Source organism: Pempheris klunzingeri, chromosome 14 (assembly GCF_042242105.1).
Source record: "Pempheris klunzingeri isolate RE-2024b chromosome 14, fPemKlu1.hap1, whole genome shotgun sequence".
NCBI classification, from domain to species: Eukaryota; Metazoa; Chordata; class Actinopteri; order Acropomatiformes; family Pempheridae; genus Pempheris; species Pempheris klunzingeri.
Window position 1 is genome coordinate 18,132,587 of NC_092025.1, and position 20,390 is coordinate 18,152,976.

The 20,390-nt window shown below is 41.8% G+C and overlaps 2 protein-coding genes across 5 annotated transcripts in view; both read left to right on the top strand.

Moving 5' to 3' along the window:
- The window catches only part of fnip1 (folliculin interacting protein 1), a 38,163-nt gene extending 35,523 nt beyond the window's left edge, over nt 1-2,640 (top strand). For all 3 annotated transcript variants that reach the window (XM_070844102.1, XM_070844103.1, XM_070844105.1), the window contains one exon: nt 235-2,640. In XM_070844102.1, the coding sequence (XP_070700203.1) occupies nt 235-313 (79 nt within the window). In that variant the 3' untranslated portion in view covers nt 314-2,640. The remainder of the gene's footprint in view (nt 1-234) is intronic.
- Nucleotides 2,641-5,026: 2,386 nt separating this feature from the next.
- LOC139213416 (rap guanine nucleotide exchange factor 6-like) overlaps nt 5,027-20,390 on the top strand; it is a 134,915-nt gene continuing 119,551 nt past the window's right edge. For both annotated transcript variants that reach the window (XM_070844100.1, XM_070844101.1), the window contains exon 1: nt 5,027-5,378. In XM_070844100.1, the coding sequence (XP_070700201.1) occupies nt 5,304-5,378 (75 nt within the window). In that variant the 5' untranslated portion in view covers nt 5,027-5,303. The remainder of the gene's footprint in view (nt 5,379-20,390) is intronic.

Below are 20,390 nucleotides of genomic sequence, written 5' to 3' on the forward strand. Positions count from 1 at the left end.
ATGGCAGTAATGATCCAACATGCACAGCAAGGTGCCAAAAAAAGGCCAAAAAGAAGAGTGCTAGCTAGTAAATACATATGAAAACAATGCAGGGTTCAGACTTGGGAGAAATCCCACTGAGGTCAGAGTTGTGAAATCACAATCCTTATTGAATCACAGAACAATGGTGCTGTTATTGTAAGTAGGACGCTTACATGTTATCATGTTCTGATCTTTGCTCTGGTGTTTCTGCAGGATCGAGTCCAGCGACCTTCCCCTGTTGGCTGCAGTGGCCAGCACCCACTCCCCATACGTGGCCCAGATCCTACTATGAGACTGCGATGGCAGCGAGGTGCCTGAGGATGCCAGTCAGACCTGGGTGGTGCCAACCAGGCCCCAAAAACGGCCGTCCATGCTCCACAGCCGACCCCAGTCTTGGGTTCCTGACCTGCGTGCCTGGGCTAAGTGGGCTCTTTGCCCTGAGCCTGAGCAGTGCACATCTCCATGGACCACAGCCACAGCCAGCGCCTCCCCTCACCACCACCACCACCACCACCACCACCACTGCTGCTGAATTTGGTGCAACGCTGACGTTGCACCACAGGGGGGAACTAGAGACCAGAGTCCCACAGATGGAGGAAGGCTTTGCGGATGACTGAAGCATCCTCTGAAATGACCTTCTCCCGTTGTTTGAATGTTTCTTTTAAAACAAGACTCTTTTATTTTTGGACACAAAAGCCAAAGACTTTAGTCTTTTTTTTTTTTTTTCAGTTGAGAATGAAACTTTAAAATATCTCCAGTATAATAATAACAGTGGGTTTTGTTTCTTCTACTACTTTTTTTTCCCCTGTACAATCCAGTCGTACGAAGTGACGGACTGCAAGTTTAAAGGAAACAGATGAACATTTTTAAACATTACTTTGAGGTAAATATCATTGACAACTTTATCAATCTCATGCCAATTATGTTATTTCATTTATCTTCATGTATTTGTTTACAAGCCAAATTTTCCCTCAATGACAGCTTTTGTTTTCTCTCTCAAACTGAAATGCACACCTGACTTTAAAAGCTTGTTTTCAGTTCGTTTGGGGGTAATCGACGCTCTCTGTGATTTTTGCTTCTACAAACTGGTTTCAAAATGGCTAAAAGTGGCTTTGACATTCTTATCATAGGTACAGCACTACCTCAGATCTTCATATGGGCAGCGGATGACACACACATTTACAGCTGCTCCATAGAAAACCCTGAGGTATACTTTTTAAAGCTAATTTTAATCAGAGGAATGTCAGCGTCAACTGCGTGCAAACTCTATGCTGTGTTCTTTGAAAAAAGGGAAGGCTGGTAAATTCCTAAGGATGATCGTTACACAAAAAAATGGAGAGAAGAAAACATGTTTTTGCTTCAGAATGTGATGAAGGGAAGAGAGGGGGTCCCTTTCTACTGTGGAAAAGCTGAAACATGCATCATCTACATATATTTTAAAACCAAAATGCTGAAGTATTTTCACACTTTTATAGCTTCCCCACCTTTATACGACGTTTACAGCTTCGATGTTTGTTGCAGAGAGAAGAGGAACACAGTAGGCCTTATAGTGGGCGAAATATGTATCAGTCAACACTATTTTCAAACATGTTTCTATACTCGCAAAAACACACAGAATACAAAATACAAAACTATAGCGGCTCACTTTTTTCTTTTCTTTTTTTTTTTTTGTGATTTTTTCCATTACATTGACAGATTAAATGATTTTGATTGCTTTGCCATATAACAAGGGTGCGATTTGCGGAGCGTAAAAAGGAGCTCGAGTAGCTTTCACAGCTTCTGATTTTGGATTCTCTCCTGGGCATAAAGTGTAACCTGCAGCAGGGCCAGTGGGACATTATTTCACAGTTTCCATTATTACATTTTGCCGCCATCAGCTGGCAGCATAGGAAATTAATCTATATTTTCTTTTGATTTGTCACGGCCGTAAAAATTCCCCAAGGAGTGACTTCATCATTTGTAACAAAGACGGTCAGTTTTAAATGTATATGCGCGTCCATACAGTACTCCACAGCTGTACTGTGGGAGTTGCAGGCAGAGGGACTAAGTTGATTTTAGTCAGCAGATAGCTCAATAAAAAGCAGAGTAGTTTCTGGAAAGTCATTTCTAAATATCTTACCTAAAGATTGGGATGCGTCTCAGGCTTCTCAAGCACAGTTTGTCGAACTTCACGCAGAGATCGGCCTATATTGAGAGAGCAGGAATAACTGGCAGTGTAACTCTGAGAATAGTCTACAAACTCAAATCGCACCCTGTATACGACCCAAGTCTTAACGGAGATGTGGCACGAACGCTTCACATGCGTCTGGAAGAGCTCATTTTGCTGTTAAAATCGATATGTATACATGCTTGTTACTGTATTGAAGATGCTCCGCTGTATCAGCCTACGTTTTGTACAACCCAGCCATTATGTTTAAAAGGTATGACTTTATATCTGCTTTTTTTTTTTTTTCTTCTCTTTGTATATAAATAAATTATTTAGTTGCCCATGGTATGTGTAACGGTTCATGTAAACTGTACATACTCAGTTTATTTCCATGTATTTGTACAGAATGTCTTTTAAGAATTATCTCCACAGATTATTTTTTCCCAATTTTATGGGAATGTTGTGCAATAAAGATGCCGATGTTAAGAATTTTTGTGTCTCTGGGAATGTTTTCTGTTGCAGAATCAAAGGGATCCTGGAAAAGTAAATATTGGATGTGTGAATGTGAGGTAATTTTCCCAAAACTGAAAAGCAGACATCCAAGAGCTATAATTCAGACTCAGGAATTGATGAGAAGCGAAGGGGGAAACAAAGAACCGTACACACAGTGAGCGGTATTGCCCAGAGAGACTGTACAGCACTGTACAGTACCATCACACAGTTTGGTTTTTACTTGTTTAGAAGGAAATGCATTAAAGCAACATTACAAACCGTCGGCTTGGCTCTAATTAAACGGAGCAGCTCCACCTTAGTGTTTCCTCACAACAACAACAGCTGTGGTTTCTTTCCTCTTTTCCCACAAATCCCACTGAATAAACCGTCCCAAGACCGTATAATCATCACACGTGAACCAGTTTCAGACATTTGTCCCTCTTTCCCTCCAAAGATACACACATTTCAGTTTTAAACGTTTTATATTCGTTGTAATTTATCTGTGGCTCTAAAATTGCCTCAGACTGGAAAGTAGCTATAAATCAGTGCAAGAATAGCACTTCTGTTTTGATTGGTGGTGGTTTAACTCCTAATGCTCAACATCTGGATCACACATTTTACCCACCTTTGAATTCACCACCCTGCAACTGGTGCTGTGACTCCACCCCACCCTCCCCGCGGCACTGGAGGTAAAATGAAACACACACACACCGCAGTTATGCAATGAAGGAAGGAGTGTCCCTGCTGTAGGCAAATACACTGGCACCAAGTGTGAATGTGCCTCCTGTCAGTGAGGACATCAGTGTGATCCCACTCCATATGCACGTGAAGTAGGCATTTCGAGAGGCGAGCAAACACGTGGTGGTGATTTGATTTAACAGCACAAGTTGTAAAGTAAAATAAAAAAATAAAAAGAAGTAAAAAGGTGGGTGTGACGGGTGATTTTCTGCTTAAACCAGAGGACGTGAGCGTCTTGAGCGAGCTGCTGCTTCACTAATGTGATTGTTCCGCATTTGGAGCAGCAGGCGTCCATGCAGGCGGAGATCAGACTGTCAGGAGTCAGAGGGAGGATCTGTGCTGCGTTCACGGACTCCTGCCCAAGCTCCTACACTCCACCTCCAAGCCTAGTAAACGGCTCTCTATGCTTTTATAGTTAGATAATACAAACAGAAAAAAACATGTCTTACAAATGAAAAAATATGACTGTTCTCTTTGCTAGTTGTGCTACTGTTACAGTACTTTTTGTTTAACATCCCCTCTTCCCATAGTTGTAACTTGTTACACCATTTAGGTGATTTATTTTCTCTTGACTGTATCAGGTGACTGAAGAAAAAACTATTTAAATTATTTCAAGACAATTATTTTATTCCTCTATATTATACAAGATGTTGTTTGGTTAAGCTTACGTCTTTATAGAAGACAAAAAAAAGTTCAGGAGCAGCATTTCATTTGCAATAAATAAAGGAAAAGCAGGACATTAGCCGTGTGTGATATAACTTAAATAGCTGGACACAGAAAATCAACAATACCCGACCATATAAATCTAATTAATCAATCACAGTTTGTGTGGATCATGCCTACAAAAGTGACTCATTTTTGTTTTTATCTTCTTTTTTCTCCCCTTAAGCGATCTACCACATTAACTCTTACACAGACGACACCTCAAGTAGGTTAAGAAAACTGTAGGATAGGATACAACATTATGAATAAGATAAGATAAGATAAGATATTCCTTTATTTATCCCACAATGGGGAAATTTCAAGTCAGCAGCAGTTCTGATTCACACATACAAGATACAGTTCACACATACAAAGAAAGGGAATAAAAAATATAAAATATATATATGTTTACATGTACAGTATATACAAAAAATAATGTATGGTGAAAGAATGAAAGAATGAGGTGATAGAAAGGCTATTGCACATGGGGGAAAATATAAATATATAAATATATATGAAATATTGCACTTGTTCCTTTACTGAGGGAAATTATTGTGCGGCAGTTGCATAAGGACGCGTGCAAACACTAGAATATAAATATGAATGATCCACCATATGCTCAACCTCAGAAAAAAAAAAAGCAACATTTTCTCCAGTAAATATTTATTTCACAATGTGCAGCAAACAAATCCAGTGTCAATTTGTGTCATCCATGTGTCCCTGCTCCTGTAAGTTGTCTTTTTTCCCACAGCTTGTGAAGGCAGCATCCTGTCCGTGCAGACAGATGTCGTCAACTCCGATCTGCAGCAGCAGGAGGAGGAGGAGGAGGAGGAGGAGGAGGGATCTAAATCTGAACTCCTGGATCTGCTACCGAGGTGGACATGACTTTTCCTAAACATGCTCACGATTCAAGGCGGCAGGTCCCTCAGACTTCACTCTCCGTCTCACTCCTGTAGTGTTCACTCCGGCTCGGAGGGAGTTAGTGGTGAAAGTTAAAGTTTGCGTCTTTCTTCTCTATCGAGTAAAAAAAAACTCCATCCATGCCCGGCTCGGCTCGGCTCGGCTCGGCACGGCACGGAGAAGGACAAGACCCCACGGGGATGTGAGTTTGCTCGGCTCAAACTAGGAGACGTGAGGTTTACTGAAGAGGAAGTAAAAAAGAAAAGAAAAGAAAAGAAAAGAAAGGTGGATTTGAGCCGAAGTTATGAAAATGACCGGAGCCACGGAAACTTCTTTCAAACTGGCCCTGAAGAAGCCGCCCTCACTGCGGACAGCAGAGGTAAACAAAACTAATGTGTCTTTAATTAGCTTCGCCTGGCTAATGTTAGCTAAAGTCACACTGCTGCTACACCTACAGCACCAACTACACCCGAGCTCACAGGGCAGCCTGACTGACAGGAAGTTTGTGGACAATTGACATAATTGGGACTTTTCCACACGGTCACGTGGTAATTAGGACACACTGTACATGATCTAATTAACAGCCTGTAGCTCCACTGGAACCAGCTAGCTAGCTACAAGTCAAGGAACACACCGCTGAGGCAGCGCTCAGCCTTGTGGGATGCGTTTGGGTGTCAGTGCAGAGAAGCTCAGAGAAAAGTAAAAGGCACACAGGACAGAGTGAGTCAGAGGGGGCACCCAAACTAGGGTGCAGGGACCAAACTGGGCCCTTGAGAGGGGGTCAGGGGACCTCATCAAAGTGTGTGAGGCTTTCAGGGTAGTTTTATCATCTTTAGGCAGGGAAGATTTTTTTTTTTTTCAATCAGACAGCTGCAGGACTTTTTCCAACTTTTCAACCCAGAAACTGTTTGGTTTTGGTTCCCTAGTGTGGCTACAGGTGGGGGGAACCCTCTTATTCCTCTATGGGCCTGCAAACACAGTCCAACAAAACACAACATCACAGCTTCCCATCACAGGGCTCACGTCTAAGCCCTGGAGATAGTTTGCGTAAACTTTAGCCAGAAGGAGGCCAGTTAAATTTAATCACTGCTGCTTTCTCATCCCTCCTCCTCCTCCTCCTCCTAGTCCTCCTCCTCCTCCTCCTCCTCTCTCCTCCCTGTGGAAACACAGCTGGCTTGTCATTGCTTTAGTTACGCTCCGTGCCCAAAAATAGCTCACGCCGCTGTACTCCCATCCATGTTCAGCTGCTGGTAATAGTTTTGAAGTGTTAGCACTTCTCAAAGCACTATCGGAGTACAAAAAAAAAAAAAAGAAGTTTCACAAAGAACAGCCAGGCTTCAGTTTTGCATGACGCGTTTGAAAAAGGTCTCTTTTTATGGCTCTGATCCTCTGTTTGTTTGTGGGTGCACGGTAGGTAGAAAGCCTCTTTCACACCTTCATAGAGGGCTTTTGTGTGCACTGGAACAAACCATAACAACCGTGTTTAGTCCACAAATATACGACACAGTCACGGCAGTGAAGTGGATCTGTGTGATTTGCCATCAGCCACGCGATAGGCAGCACTTTGATTGTACGAGTCACTAAATTTAGCCAAATGAAGTGGATTTATTTTTCTTTTCCACGGATGCTGAACACACTGTTTCCCCTTCAAAGTTTGAAGCCAGCATTAACGTAGCTGAGTGGAAGACGGACAAGGTGAAATGTTTCCGTGCAGTTATTCATAATATGTAGGGATTGGTTGCGTTTTCGTGTTTTGCAAGTGTTTCTCAGAGGTAAAGCGCTTCTTTTTATGGTGGAAGTAATGCTTGCAGTTGAGAGAAAAACATTATACCTGTGATTGTGTTACACCTCGAATATCCACCTGAAACTGAAGCCGCAAGAAGCCGGTGTGTCAATGTGTTTAAAAAGCACAATAAAGCCATAATGTAGACTGCAGCCGTCTCAGCCTGTCGATCACGATTCATTGAACAGAACGTTGATATTAAGACACAAGTGGTGGTGGTGTCGCTCTCACCGAGCATCAGCAAAATCATTAATCACGTCCTCCGACAACCACAACACCAAGCAACTGCTCAGAATAAGAATAAAAAAATCTTGCCAGGTTGTGAGAAGGGTACAATCACAACATGCAAGTTCACAAATTCTCTCTTAATCTGATGAACTTCAGGAAATGTGAGACTGTTTAAGTTCCCCTGTTAGTGTTCATATTCTCCATTGTTAATCATTCAGAACCCAGATCTGAGCTGTTAGCTTGAGGTCACCCTGGCGCACGTGCGTGACCTCTTCTTCCTCACTCACTTGTGTTTTATTTGCATTGGTGTGTTGGTTGCATTGTGTTTTGCCAGACCATTTTTTTTCATGAGCCTGGACTTGCTCACAAGCACAGAAGTGTGGCCTCCGGACACAGAAAGTGATCCGAGGATTGTCTAGTCAGCGCAGGCCGAGGTGATCAGGCAGGAGGTACAAAGCAACACTCCAGCTTCCTTCACTAACTAACGTCCAGGGACCTTTCCCAGATTTCAAGGATGTTACTGTGAGACCGCTGGTGAAGTTCAAATAGTGCAAATTGGCAACTGTTTTGATAATCATTTCATTTGATGGTCATTTCTCAAGCAAAACGCCAAACATTTGCTGGATCTAGATTCTCCCAAGTGAGGCTTCACCTCTGTTCTTTATGACATCTGATAGGAAACTGAATATTTTGCAGCTCTGGATTGTTCATAAGACATTATTCAGCAGATTAATCAATAATGAAAATAATCGTTTGTTGCAGTGCTACTGAAGGAAGTCAGAGTAGTTGTTCTTCATGCTTAGATCCTGTGTACTGTTTCCACAATCATCACCGAAAGTGCCTCTGGTTTAGATTGCTGGCTAAATTTCTTGCATGCGAGCGTCTTCGAGCTGCTGTAGGTGCGTCTGTCTCCTGCACAGATGTTTGGCCGTGCGGGGGAATCTCTCCTACCGCAGATTTTATGCCTCGTCAACCTTTCCCAATTTCTTCGGTTTTCCGTCCAGCTCCTCCCTCCCTGCCTACCTTTCTCAGCGCCATCCGGACAGACAGCAAATCACGCCTGGTGATTTATAGTGGTTTTGCCTGCGCTCAGTGCAGATCGGACATTTATGGGAATTCCAACCATCACAAAGCCACAGGCTCCCAAGGGAAGGTGAAAGTGAGGGAGAGAAAGAGAAACACAGACTTAAGTGGCGACTTCTTGCTTTCTAAGCAAGCAGTGGAGCGAACAGAACAGAGGAGGAGATGCTGATCGGTGTGTGTGGTCGATGCCATATTCTTGGAGTGTGTGCAGAGAGATTCATTTCAAAGGAGCCTCTGTCTGCTTCAGCAGAAGCTACCAAAGAGAGTGGTTTGCTCGGTGCTGATGCAGCTCAGCAAATTAAAGGGTAATACCGGTGTGTTTTTTATCTAAAAAAAGTTTGTCGCTTCTTTTTAGAGGCCTTTGGCTTCCATTCATTCTTGTGCTGTATGATCCACGGCTTTCATCATCCTGGAAAATGCCCAGCCAAAATGATGCTTCATTGTTAATATGGCACGTGGTTTGCCAAACTTCACTGTGTCGGAGTTGTTCATTGGGTTCTGCATCCATGCACACAAGTTACAGTCAAAGTCGGTCATTCACATCTGAATGAGCAATTGAGAGGTCGGGAAATAATGTTCCCGTGTGAACCTTGCATGGCCTTATCTTCTTCTTTTAGGCATTTTCTGGGCAGAATGAAGTCTACCGTACAACACTTGCATGGCTAAAATTCTAAGTGTCTAAATGTGACCTGTCTTTTGTGGCCTTTTGGTTTGGGGTGTTTCGCTGCTTAAGGAAGTAAATGTAGGTCACATAGGACTGTGAGAAACAACAACAAGTTCACCTGTGTGTGTGCTTCCCTCTGTGCATCTTTATTTGTAGCTGTGTGTTCATGTACAAAGTGTGCCCACATACAACTGTGCACACGTACGTTTCAAGTAGTACAAGAACATGTCCATGCGTGTTTTTACACACTTATTTTTCATTCAGGTGCAAATCAAGACATATCTTTAACACTACGACTTAGTCTGCTTGTCTCTGGCTTCCGTTCCTTTTCGTGACGGCATTACTTCAGCTGTCTCCAGTGTTTCCCAGGGCGTCATTGTGTTGTTGGTACAAGATACCTGAAATATCCTCCCACTGCGATTTAACTCAGTGATACACGCAACAGTAATGTCCCACCTGCTTCACAAGTAGACAGAAATGAAGGCACAGTACTGCCAGACACTAGTAATTATAAAACAGGTATTTTTAGCTGTGATATCTGATTGGTCAGAGATGCATTCCTGCAAATATCTATAAAGCACTGGTAGCTGTAGCCATCAGCTGTTGGCAGTTATATGAAAAACAAGGATGTCATCCTTAAATGAATTGAGTTTTGGTTAATGGGTTCCTATTTATTGGACTGATGGAAGGACAAACCCCTTTACAGTTAAGCTGAGACAAGCCCAGTTGTGGGGTTTAATAAGTAAACACGACAAATGATGAAGCTTTGAGTGAAGTAATAATAACTTAACATACAACAGTATGAGATTTGTGAAGCGTTTATCTAAACTAATGTTCCAAAACTGTCAGTCTCATTTCTCACAGAAGTATTTCTGCATTTCTTTCAAATGTTAAAGAAAACAGGCGCAGTTTCACTTTCATGCAGTCCAATGTGGTGGGTTTCTGGTAGGCGATTCACCGAGAGAATTCAGTAAACCAGTGGTTCACAAACTTAGAGAAAAATATCTTTATCTGCGAAAGAAAGCCTTAGATAAAACACATGTACGGATATTGAAATAACATTGTCATCATTCATATTTTTCCATTTGGTCCAACCTTATTTGATTTAATTTTAATTCCCACAATGCTTTAGGGTTATGTTGACACTTATTTGTGACCTTATAGACAACTTTTCATGCAACGTACATGCGTTAGCAACTGTACTATCAAATACTACAAATGCAAAGACATGCATACTCGTCTCCTGTTGTTGTCATCCTGGACTAAACGCTGTAGTTTGCTCAGTATGTAAATACTCCATTCAGACATGAGCTTTCTTAAAATGTGAGCAAACATGCGTGTTCACACACAGCCAAGGTGAAAACCAGTTAGACATCAGTGTCGTCTTGACAGAGGCCCGAGGGCTCATCTTCACAGTTTGGGGTAGGTCCAAGTGCACTGCGTCTTATTCAAGGGAGACGCACAGATATATTGATCAGGTGGCCTTCTAGCAGTGGTTTTATTTGGAAAAAGAGGTTATGATATGTTATTATTATAGTGACTTCAACTTTGCTGATCAAAAATTGTCAAAAGTAAATTTTGAAAGCTAGAAATCTCAGCGTACCTTGGCACGAATTTAAAAGAATCTTTAATGTTTGTTGTGACATGTTTAAGAATTATGTCGTGCCGGGGCTTGGCTGCTTTTGCCTGGATTTCACCCTGAGGAGAAATTTGTCGAGGTGGATAATGTAGAAGTAGTGTTTTTAGAGGATGAATTAACCCTCCAAACCTAAAGTGGCTTTTTTAAAAAAAATACAAAATACATTCTTGGCTCTGGTTGTGCCGGAAACACGATTTTAAAAAAGGATGTTTGTCTAGACCTGAGTTTGTTGAGAATTTCTTCTTTAGTCAAAGTGTTTGGTTGGTGTTTTGTGTTAGTTTCTCACCTTGTTGGATGACTTGTGGGTTAGGGCAGCTGTTGATATGAAACTGTGGTGGTGCCATTTCCTGTCACATTGATATACTTTTAGCCGCATTACACAGCTGATAACTGACTTGTTAAACTAGACTGCAGGGGAACAACAAGTGAAATTCCTGTATATATAAATGAATCAAAAAAAGGGATATGAGACAGAAACAAGAATAGAGACATAGGAAGGTAAAGTGGTTGCTGAACAGAAAGCATGGGACAGATGCTCTCATTGTTACGGCTGATCTAGCAAGGTGTTGGAGGCTATCACCTGAGATTTGGCAGTGAGCATATTGGCAGGTAATCAGAAAAGATGTCTGATAGAGAGAGAGAGAGCTGGGAGGGAAGATATGGATGTTTAAATCGAGAAAGTGGGAGAGTCAGCATAGAGAGAAATAGGGCTTCACATAATCAATTTCTGGGCAAAGAGACTGAGATGAGAGCAGCAGAGACAGTTGGAAACAGAGAAAACTTCAAATGAAACTTGAGAGTTGGCAGAGAGCAGAAGACAGAAAGTGGGAGTGAGAGGTTGTACGTATTGCATGAGGTGAAAGAGTGTGGGTGAAGTATAGACTGATATTTCATGTCATAGGGCATGTGTGTGTGTGTGTGTGTGTGTGTGTGTGTGTGTGTGTGTGTGATCTAAAATTAACTTTCTTACTACCATGCGGAGGAGGAAAATAATTAAAACCACTCGGCTTCGCCTGGACTCACTAACGCTTCAGAAACGGAGGGAAAGCAGCATGGCAAAAAAAAAAAAACTCACTAGTTCTAGGCTTTTCTTAACCTGAACCTGAAAACTTGGCATCAGAAACTTAAGTAGTTCTCATCCATCTGCTTCATCAGGACCATGTGGGTGTGGTTTGATCGGACTTGACTGACAAAGACCAAACAATCCACCGACGGTCATCAGATTCTGATCAGATGTTACTGGATTGTGATTGGTGCAATGAATGAATGAATGAATTAATGATAGAAATCTCCCATTAGAAATAACCACATTTCAGCAGGAAATTTTTGGGTTCACGTAGAAGCCCTTGGCATTACACTGATTCAGAAAAGATGTTGTCGGGGCTTTTAAAGTGTCCACGTCCAAGATGACAACTCTGAGTGTCTGTTTGCTGCCTGCGTCACCACATTTGGTGACATTTGTAGGGGAAATCTGCCAACGTCTTCAAGCTGAGGCTGTTTTTTTTTTTTTTTTTCCCCTGTAAAGTTTTAGTAAATCCAGCATGACGTAAATGCACTTCACACACACCTACAGTACCCACACTCAAAATACACGTACAAACACACACACACACACACACACACACACGCCAATAACAACATCAACAAACCTGAATGTGCCAGCAAACTGCCGGCTTGAGAGAGAGTCCACAACGAAAAGGATACAGAGGAGTCAGTGTGTGTGAAACAGGCAGCCGTGGAAGACGGTGTGTTTGTGTGTGTGTGTGTGTGTTTGTGTTTAAATGGGTGAATAAACACAGCCTTCCCCTGACCCGGAGTACTGAAAGCTGTCCTTGTGGAGCCAATAAAGGCCCCTCCTAAGGAGCTGAAGGGCCTGTGGACTGGAGGGCAGACAGACGCTAACAAACTGTAGTGACTCGAGCTTCGAGTGCAAGTTCTTGGTCGTCCCTGCTCCACGGTTTGAGGGGGTTTGGTTTCAAAGTTCTGTGACACCAGTTCCCCACTGTGTTCATATATTTCAGCTGCATGGTGAAACCTGAGAAACAGCACCAGGGCGACATGACACCATTTTAAAGATGCTTTAAGATGTGTGTGTGTGTGTGTGTGTGTGTTTTGAATGGTTGATGCACCTCCGCTGTGTAATGATGCATTACACTCGCATTTGCATCCAAGTTTGATTTTAATGCACTGTTTGGCAGGACAGACCAGCAGTGTATTAAAGACAGCATTTGTTCTATTTTCTAGCATGTTATTCATCAGATGATGCATCGATTAATGCAATAATGGATCGATAACCCTTAGTTTCAGCTTTTAGATGCACGGAAGTGAAGTGAAACAGCAGTCCTCCAGCGAGGTCGGTTTTCTTTAGTCAGTTGATCCTTTCTGAGAAGAGCAGTCTAGTTGGAGTTTTGGGTTTACTGCTTTAATGATGCTGTAATCCACTGTGTTTACTTCATGTATTTAATTATGAGCTTGTCGGTGAAACAGAACCACATGTAATGCCAAGTTTGTAATAGCTTGGCTTTTTAAAACCTGTTCTGAAGTCCCTCATTCACACAGTGGGCCACAACAACAGCCGAGCTTTGTGCTGCTGGGTATTGTTTGAATGTAAACATGTCAGCTTTTCCTGTGGGTGCTGCGCCAACCTCACAGCACAGCAGCCCAGGGTTCCCAGTGCGCACATGTTTTCCTGCGCATGCACGTGTCGTGTAGTGTGTGTGTGTGTGTGTGTGTGAGATGTGGGAAGTGTAGCTACATTCCACGCAGGACAACAGGCGTGAACAGACACATATTGTCAGCTCTGACCTGTTTGTTTGTAGGGAATGCAGACCGAGGCTACAGGTGGACTCACCTTGCAGTGTTTACTCAGCCAATGACTCGGTTACCTTGACATTTTAGAACATCACTTGATCATTTGCTTTCCTCACGAGGCTAGCTGTTATCAGCCACCTCCTCTGCACGTACACGGCACGATTCAGAGACTGTGTGTAGAACGCCAGGCAGAGCAGAGCTAAGTCTTCAAGAGTGGAGCAGACGTGGTAATGTCGCTGACGGAGCAATGTCTGGGAAATTAACTTAGTGGGCTTTTTTTTTTTTTTTTTTTTTCTTTCATTGTCCTCCGTTTGCGGGCACTGACCAGATCAGGCAATGGGCTGATTCTGAAGATGAACAAAGTTACAAACAACCACCAGTAAGGAGTCAAATGACAGATAATTGAAATTAAGGGCAAGGAAGATGTTTTGGGTTATGGTCAGATAAAAAAGATGAAGGTAGTATTAAGGAGTAGGTCTGTATCCACTTATGATTTTCAATTAATATAATGTTATTAGTACAGCTGCCCATTTTCAGTTCCTGCAGGAAAGTATGGATTAGGATTAGATTTATTTGCCCCTTTTTCCTGAGCAACAGCAAATCTCAGTATTTGCAAAACTGCAATTACTGGCATTTGTGCCCCATCTAAAGTTTGGTATTTTTACTTGATAGAGGACATAAAATGACTGATTATTGAAATTGTTCTTAGTTAAACTTCAGTCCCATTGCTTTTGCACTAAAAGGGTGTGAGACGAGAAATACCTCAATTTTCACTTTTTCACTATTTTGGTTTTACCATTTCCTCCTGAGCAGAAGTAGGCCAAAAAGCAGCCTGTATAACAACCTGTTGCCACAGTAGTCTTATTAAAGCAGTTTTATGAGCTTGCAAAACTGGTAAGGAATGTTTGTCAGAAAAGGGAAGCAGCAGCAGATACTTCTAGCTGTGTGTTTGTGTGTGAGTCTGCTGGACTCATTTTAATTGTACACATTTTTATTTTATGTGCAATGTAACGATTTACGGCTGGATAATGGTGGACAAATAAGAGCAATAGTAGTATGGTTTTATTTATTTTTATTTCTTTTATGCACAAACAATAAAATTACATAATGCCACCACATGTATGCAACAACATTGTTACAATATTATATTGTCCAGCTCTGAAGGAGTTTCTTTAAGGGAAAATCTGTAAGAAACGATATGATTCTCTTGATATTCCCCCATTGCTTCTCTTTATTGCTACATATAACAACTTATTTAGGAGTGCAACTAACAATTATTTTCATTATTGATTTATCACTATTGACTATTTTCTTCATCTATTGATTAATTGTTTAATCATAAATGTCAGAATGTCAAAAAATACCCATCATAGCATCCCGAAGGGGAAGGGGACGTCTTCAATTCGTCCAATCAATAGTCTAAAACCAAAAGATAGTCTAATTACTATGACTATCTAAATAGTTTGCTTACATCAACTAATCATTTCAGCTCCAAGCACAAGAGTAAATTAACTTGCCCTCCTTTTATGGAAGCTGTCAGTTTTGCTGTTTGCTGCTGGCAACTTCATGTACTATTTCTTCTGTGGGTGTTTACAAAATGACACTGTAGCTTTAAACTCTGCAGTATGGCAAGTACTTTTTTTAAGAACCAAATATACTCCTCTCCACATTTTGAAAATTACCAGTTGATCCCAGTTGGATATCCTACACTATATGTGGTGAAGCTGCCAGCTGTGACTACATTTTGAAAGCAGAGTGAGGTTAGAGATACAAACCTTCTGCAAAGCACTATTGCATGCAAGGTCACAAAAATCCCCCCCGACTGTTGACCCCACAGAGATCTGGCAGATGTTTGCAGCTGTGGGGTTCCCTCAGGTAGCTTGGCCATGCTGGTATGCAGAAAAACTCATAGACTGCGCTTTGAAAGCCCTGAAATCAAGTTGTGCGGAAATGATCCCAATCCTGCTCACAATTCAAAATGTTAAAGGAACTGACAGAATCTGGCTGAGATTTCCCATTCACGTCAATGGTACTTTGACTTACAGCACAACCCCATCTGTTTATCATCTTTGTGTTTTCTGTAATTCATAGTTAGTGTTGCATTTGGTAAAGCCACGCTGCCTTCACGTTAAGCAGAGAAAGCATTTAGCATCTTTCCACACTGACTTGATGAATGAACTTAGTTATGAGACACAGTCTCCATAACCTGTGTGATACATCTCTGATTCACCTATCTTTGTGAAGATGGAAAGAAAAGGAGAGGAAAGAAAAATTCTTGAGGCCTACATGGCAAAACAAATTTATTCCAGTCCCAAAAAACGGGTTACAAAAATGCACAAAAGTCCTTTCAATTTGTTGCTGACACGGCTTCTCGTTCTTGCATTTTTGACCTTTCTGATTTTGAAAACATTTGTTTGTCGCCACAGTAATAAAGCATGCTGCCTATGTGGGGAGGGTTAGCAGAGCACAGGCAGCATGTAGGCTTCAAACATCCTGTCCTGTAAATCCCAAAGAGACTGGGCTGTAGTCGACAGCAGCAGCATTCCTCGCAGTAACCAAGCAGTGCTGATACACCAGGGAGCACAACCTGGAAAAAGAACTGATGTGCTTTCTTATTTTAAACTTGTACCTGCCCCTTTGTTTTGCCCATGAAGAGAAAAGATGTTAAGAACAGTGCAAGGTCAGTGCACAAATTCTCTCCAGAGGTCTGAGCTATTGACAGTGAGTTATGCAGTCTGCTGAGATGAGTCAGGGCTTTGAAGACAACAGATTAAAAATGTTTCAGTGTCTTTGTCTGTGTGGCTTTTTCCACTGCTTGTGTGACCGGTCTGTGATTAGTGCTACACACTGATACAATGGCAAGCGATTTAGAGGCAAGATTAATTCAGATCCACTTATTAAAACTCATATAGCTCTGATAGCAGCTGTTTCTGATTTTCCCCATTTGCATTTCAGTCAGTACGTTGTGCATGATGATCGGAAGCTGGTTTGAATTTTGCTTTATAAACAGTTACTAGGCATAAAGAGCAAATATCTCAGCTGTGCATGTGGGAAAGCGTGTAGACTAGCACATGTGTTCTGTGTTTGTGCGAGAGGAAATGACTACTCAGCTATTTGTAATCCAGAAAATATTGCATTAGATAAACTGTCCAACCCGTGTCATGTCAGCGTGAATCTCTCGTCTGATTGACTCATTATGTGCTCAGATTTCTAGAAGATCCCATATTCTGGTCATTTTCAAGGTCATATTTGTATTTGGAGGTCTTACGGGAACAGGTCCAGAAAACGCATGAATCTTCTCCCACAGATTCAATTCAGTTCAATTCAATTTATTTGTATAGCCCAATATCACAACAGAGTGTCTCACAGTGCTTTACAAAGTTCACTGAAATAAACAAGTGTAAGCGAACAAACAATCTAATAAAGAGTCCAGCAGTCGATGAGGCCAATGGATCAGTCTGATGGATCAGTCCGAGGCATCACCCGCCCTTTATGACCCTCCTTCTTCGGGAAGGAAAAGCTCAAAAAACCCAGTGGGAAAAGAGAAACCTCCGGGAGCACCACAGTGAAGGAGAGATCCAGCTCCCAAGGACGGACAGGCTGTAGCCTTGGACAGACGCACATCCATTGGCTGATGGAGAACCACATCAGCGGGACCAGGACCAGGATCCATAGGAACCAGGGAACCACATCAGCAGAACCAGGACCAGGACCCACAGGAACCAGAGAACCACATCAGTAGGGCCAGGACCAGGATCCACAGGATCAACTTGAACCTGAGAGATGAGAAAGCACAGAAAGGCTCCGGGGAAGGTAGCAAGTTAGAGGCAGACATTTGGCTGACATGAGACATAACGATGCAGATGTGTCTGCTTCAGACAGCGAGGTGGATTCAGAAGGTTTTCAGTGGGCGGGGACAGTCGGCCTGCTGAAGAGCTAAAGGGGTCACATGATCAACAGATCCACCTATGACATCATAAAGAGAGCCAAATCTAAACTGAGTGTTTTTACAGGTTTACTTAAAGATGGAGCAGGAGAAACAGAGAGGATGGTCTTTTCTCATAGTTTGAGGGTCTGTAAACACACCGTAGACACATTGTTTTGTTGAAAAGTGCATTTTGTACAACATGGGACCTTTAGTAGAACACTATCCTGATAAAGCCCAAACTCCTCACTTATTCAGTCAAAAGTAACAAATTATGTTTTTGCTTAGTCTGACTGTTCTTTTTTTTTTGCAAGTTTTTTGGAGCTCTGCCTTTCACATGTTTTTCGTGGAATTTTTGGAAGCCACTTTGTAGTTCTTGGCAGGGTGCACAGGTAGAGGGTTATACAAAGAGGCACACCTGCTACACATCCTTCAAGACTTTGTATATATTCTTTAACTTTTTCCAGCCTGGGACCTTTAGACATGTTGTCTCACCAAGGGATTCCTGCTCAGTTACTGTTATTCTTGTATGTGGTTGCACATCAGTTACAAACCGTGACCAGTTTCTGACCCTAATCTATAGCATTGTGTTATGAAGGGGTCAAATACGATGCTTTTGTGGGGGCCCAGAATTCCTGTGTGTACAACATGGGGGAAAAAAAACTGTGGGAGCAGGTGAAATTAAGCTGCTTAGCAGAAGATGACCACAACTCCTCCTTGTTCTACTTTTTCACCCTTTTAGTGCACCAAAATTTAGGCCTAACAACATTGTAGCAAAATCTGATAGCAGTTGTGTGGTTGTTTGCTTATTTTGCCACCACTGCCAGTCAAATCTGATCCAACCACACCTACACAGTTGTGATAGCAGATTAGCTAGATTTTGAAATATTCTCAATAAGTATTCATAATAAATAATAAATAATGGTAATAAAGAAGAAATATTTTTGTAATTTTATTTTAGTTATTAATTGTTTTTACTTAAAAGCAAGTTTTCAGAGGTTGTAAGAGTCATATTTCTCCATTGTAGTCCTTCAGATAACTAAGTTGAAACAAGTTCTTTCCACAGTGAGGGGAGATGCACAGTAGAGTGGGTAATAGTTACCAGTAATCTGTGGTTGTTTCTGCTGAGTCTGCCATTTCACTCGCCATTTTGGATCCTGGCAGGGTCCAACTCATGGTCTGAAGTGTTTTTTCCATTCCAAATTTGTATATGGTTCATCAAATACAGAAAGTGTATCCTGAGTGTATGAATCCACCAGTCACTAGTGGATTTCAAAAGTATAACTTCCTGCACAGTTGATATTTCAAAAGTTTGTGCTAACTGTCTCATCACATCTATTTGAAACTGAGCAGCTGCCAGCTGCTCCTATTGAGTGTGATTGTGTCTGGAGCGCTGACAGAAGCCGTGTTGTGGGAGGCCCCATGTTTGGCAGATCCCACTGTGGAAACACTGAGTCACTGTCCACTTCACAACGAAACCCCGGGATGATGACTACCGTCAGCCCTCTGCTTCATAGTCACTCTTGGCTCAAACACCACTCTTTGCTGAAATATTAGCATCCTGGTTTTGTCTGACAAAGTATTACACAGCCTTTTGAGATAAAAAAAGAAGGAACAATCTTTTAAATTGTGTTATATCTTTTCCAGTTAATAATTGTTCTAAAATCTAAATGATTAGATTTTCAGATCATTTGTAGATAATAGCATATTCTGTTGGGTGGGAAAAATGCAAAAGTAGTCCGTGTAAAAGAGGTTGTTTGTGCATATGTGTGCTAGCAGGCAGCTACATTTATTTGTTCACATCCTTTACTAAATCTTATATAATATATAAGCCGGAGATTTTGTCTTTAAATCTGATTTTTTAAAACTTTATTTCTATCTCTATCTATACTCCTTCCATCAATGCGTGCCTCACACACACTGAGAGCAGCAGCTTACCTGTTATTTTGATAATATTTTGGAGCTTATGCGGTTGGAGCTAGCTTTGGGCCTGCAGATGTGGGATCAGATCAGTGTTGGGTTAAGTGAAAACAAGACACTTACAGACAGGAATGTTGCTTCTGTTGCTACATTCCCATCTGAGAGACTGAAGCCAAGTCAGTTTGTCTTCACTTTCTCCGACATTTCACAAGACTGAAGCTGGTCTGGAGAGGACGGATGCAAACATGACTGAACAATGCGAAGGTGGTTAAGTTTGTTGACACAGTCACATAATTGGCACACACTTACCAAGTATTAGAATTAGATGCACAACATTATCTTATTAAATGCGCAGGTCTCATTTGATCAGGGCTGTTTTTAACATTGTAAGTGACCTCTGTATACACTGACATGCTACAAGAATATAAGGTTATTCTTTATATAAGAGTATAATTACAGTATCTGCAAGTTTGTGCAGTAACCGACCTTCCAGCGAAAGCTCATGTGGCCTGCGTGGAATTCAGCAGTGTGCACCTGGAGGCTAGCAGCGTGATTGAGCAACATATGGTTAACCAGAGTTGGAAGTACATGAGATGGTCTGTGAGCAGCGATGTTGTTCCCGGAGGCGTACGTGGTTTGGTTTACAAAGGCATCTGAGCAGTGCAAGTCAAGTCGCACAAGGTGATGACAATCTGTATGCAAACATAATGACATATGTAGTTGGTGCAGGCAATCCAAGATGACAGCGAGAATGCAGTCCGTTTGATGCTTGAACTGTGCGTGATTCTGATCTACTCCATCCCTTGTGTGACAAGTCATCCATTTTCTGCCTTCCTCACTTCATGAATCACTTGTTTGCTTACTTACTGTTTAATTCAGTTAATTTATTCGATCCCTTGCATGCTCAATTACCTGTTCACTCACTCACATTTTCGCAATTGTCTGGTTATTAATTTGCTTCTTTTATTTGTTCAATCACATTCACTTGTGTCCTTGTTTGGTTCATTGCCTCATTCTCTCATTTTTCTGCTTTCTCTACACGCTCACTAAAGTATATGTAGTCAGTCTTTGACTCACAGAAAATGCTGTCGGACATTTGCATGCTCACTCATGTCACTCACTGGAGCACTTGTTGGCTTGTTCGGTCAACTTCTTCGCTGACAAGTATAAAAAGAATGCAGAGCGCTCACCTCTGGAATGCTGGGAATGTGACGGCTGGATTCCCTGAACTTCCTGCCTGCCTCAGCTGCACCATTGTAAAAAAAACAATGAATGAGGAATTCAGAAAAACAACATTACGTTCCCATTGGCAGTAACACAGTATTTACTCTATTAGAG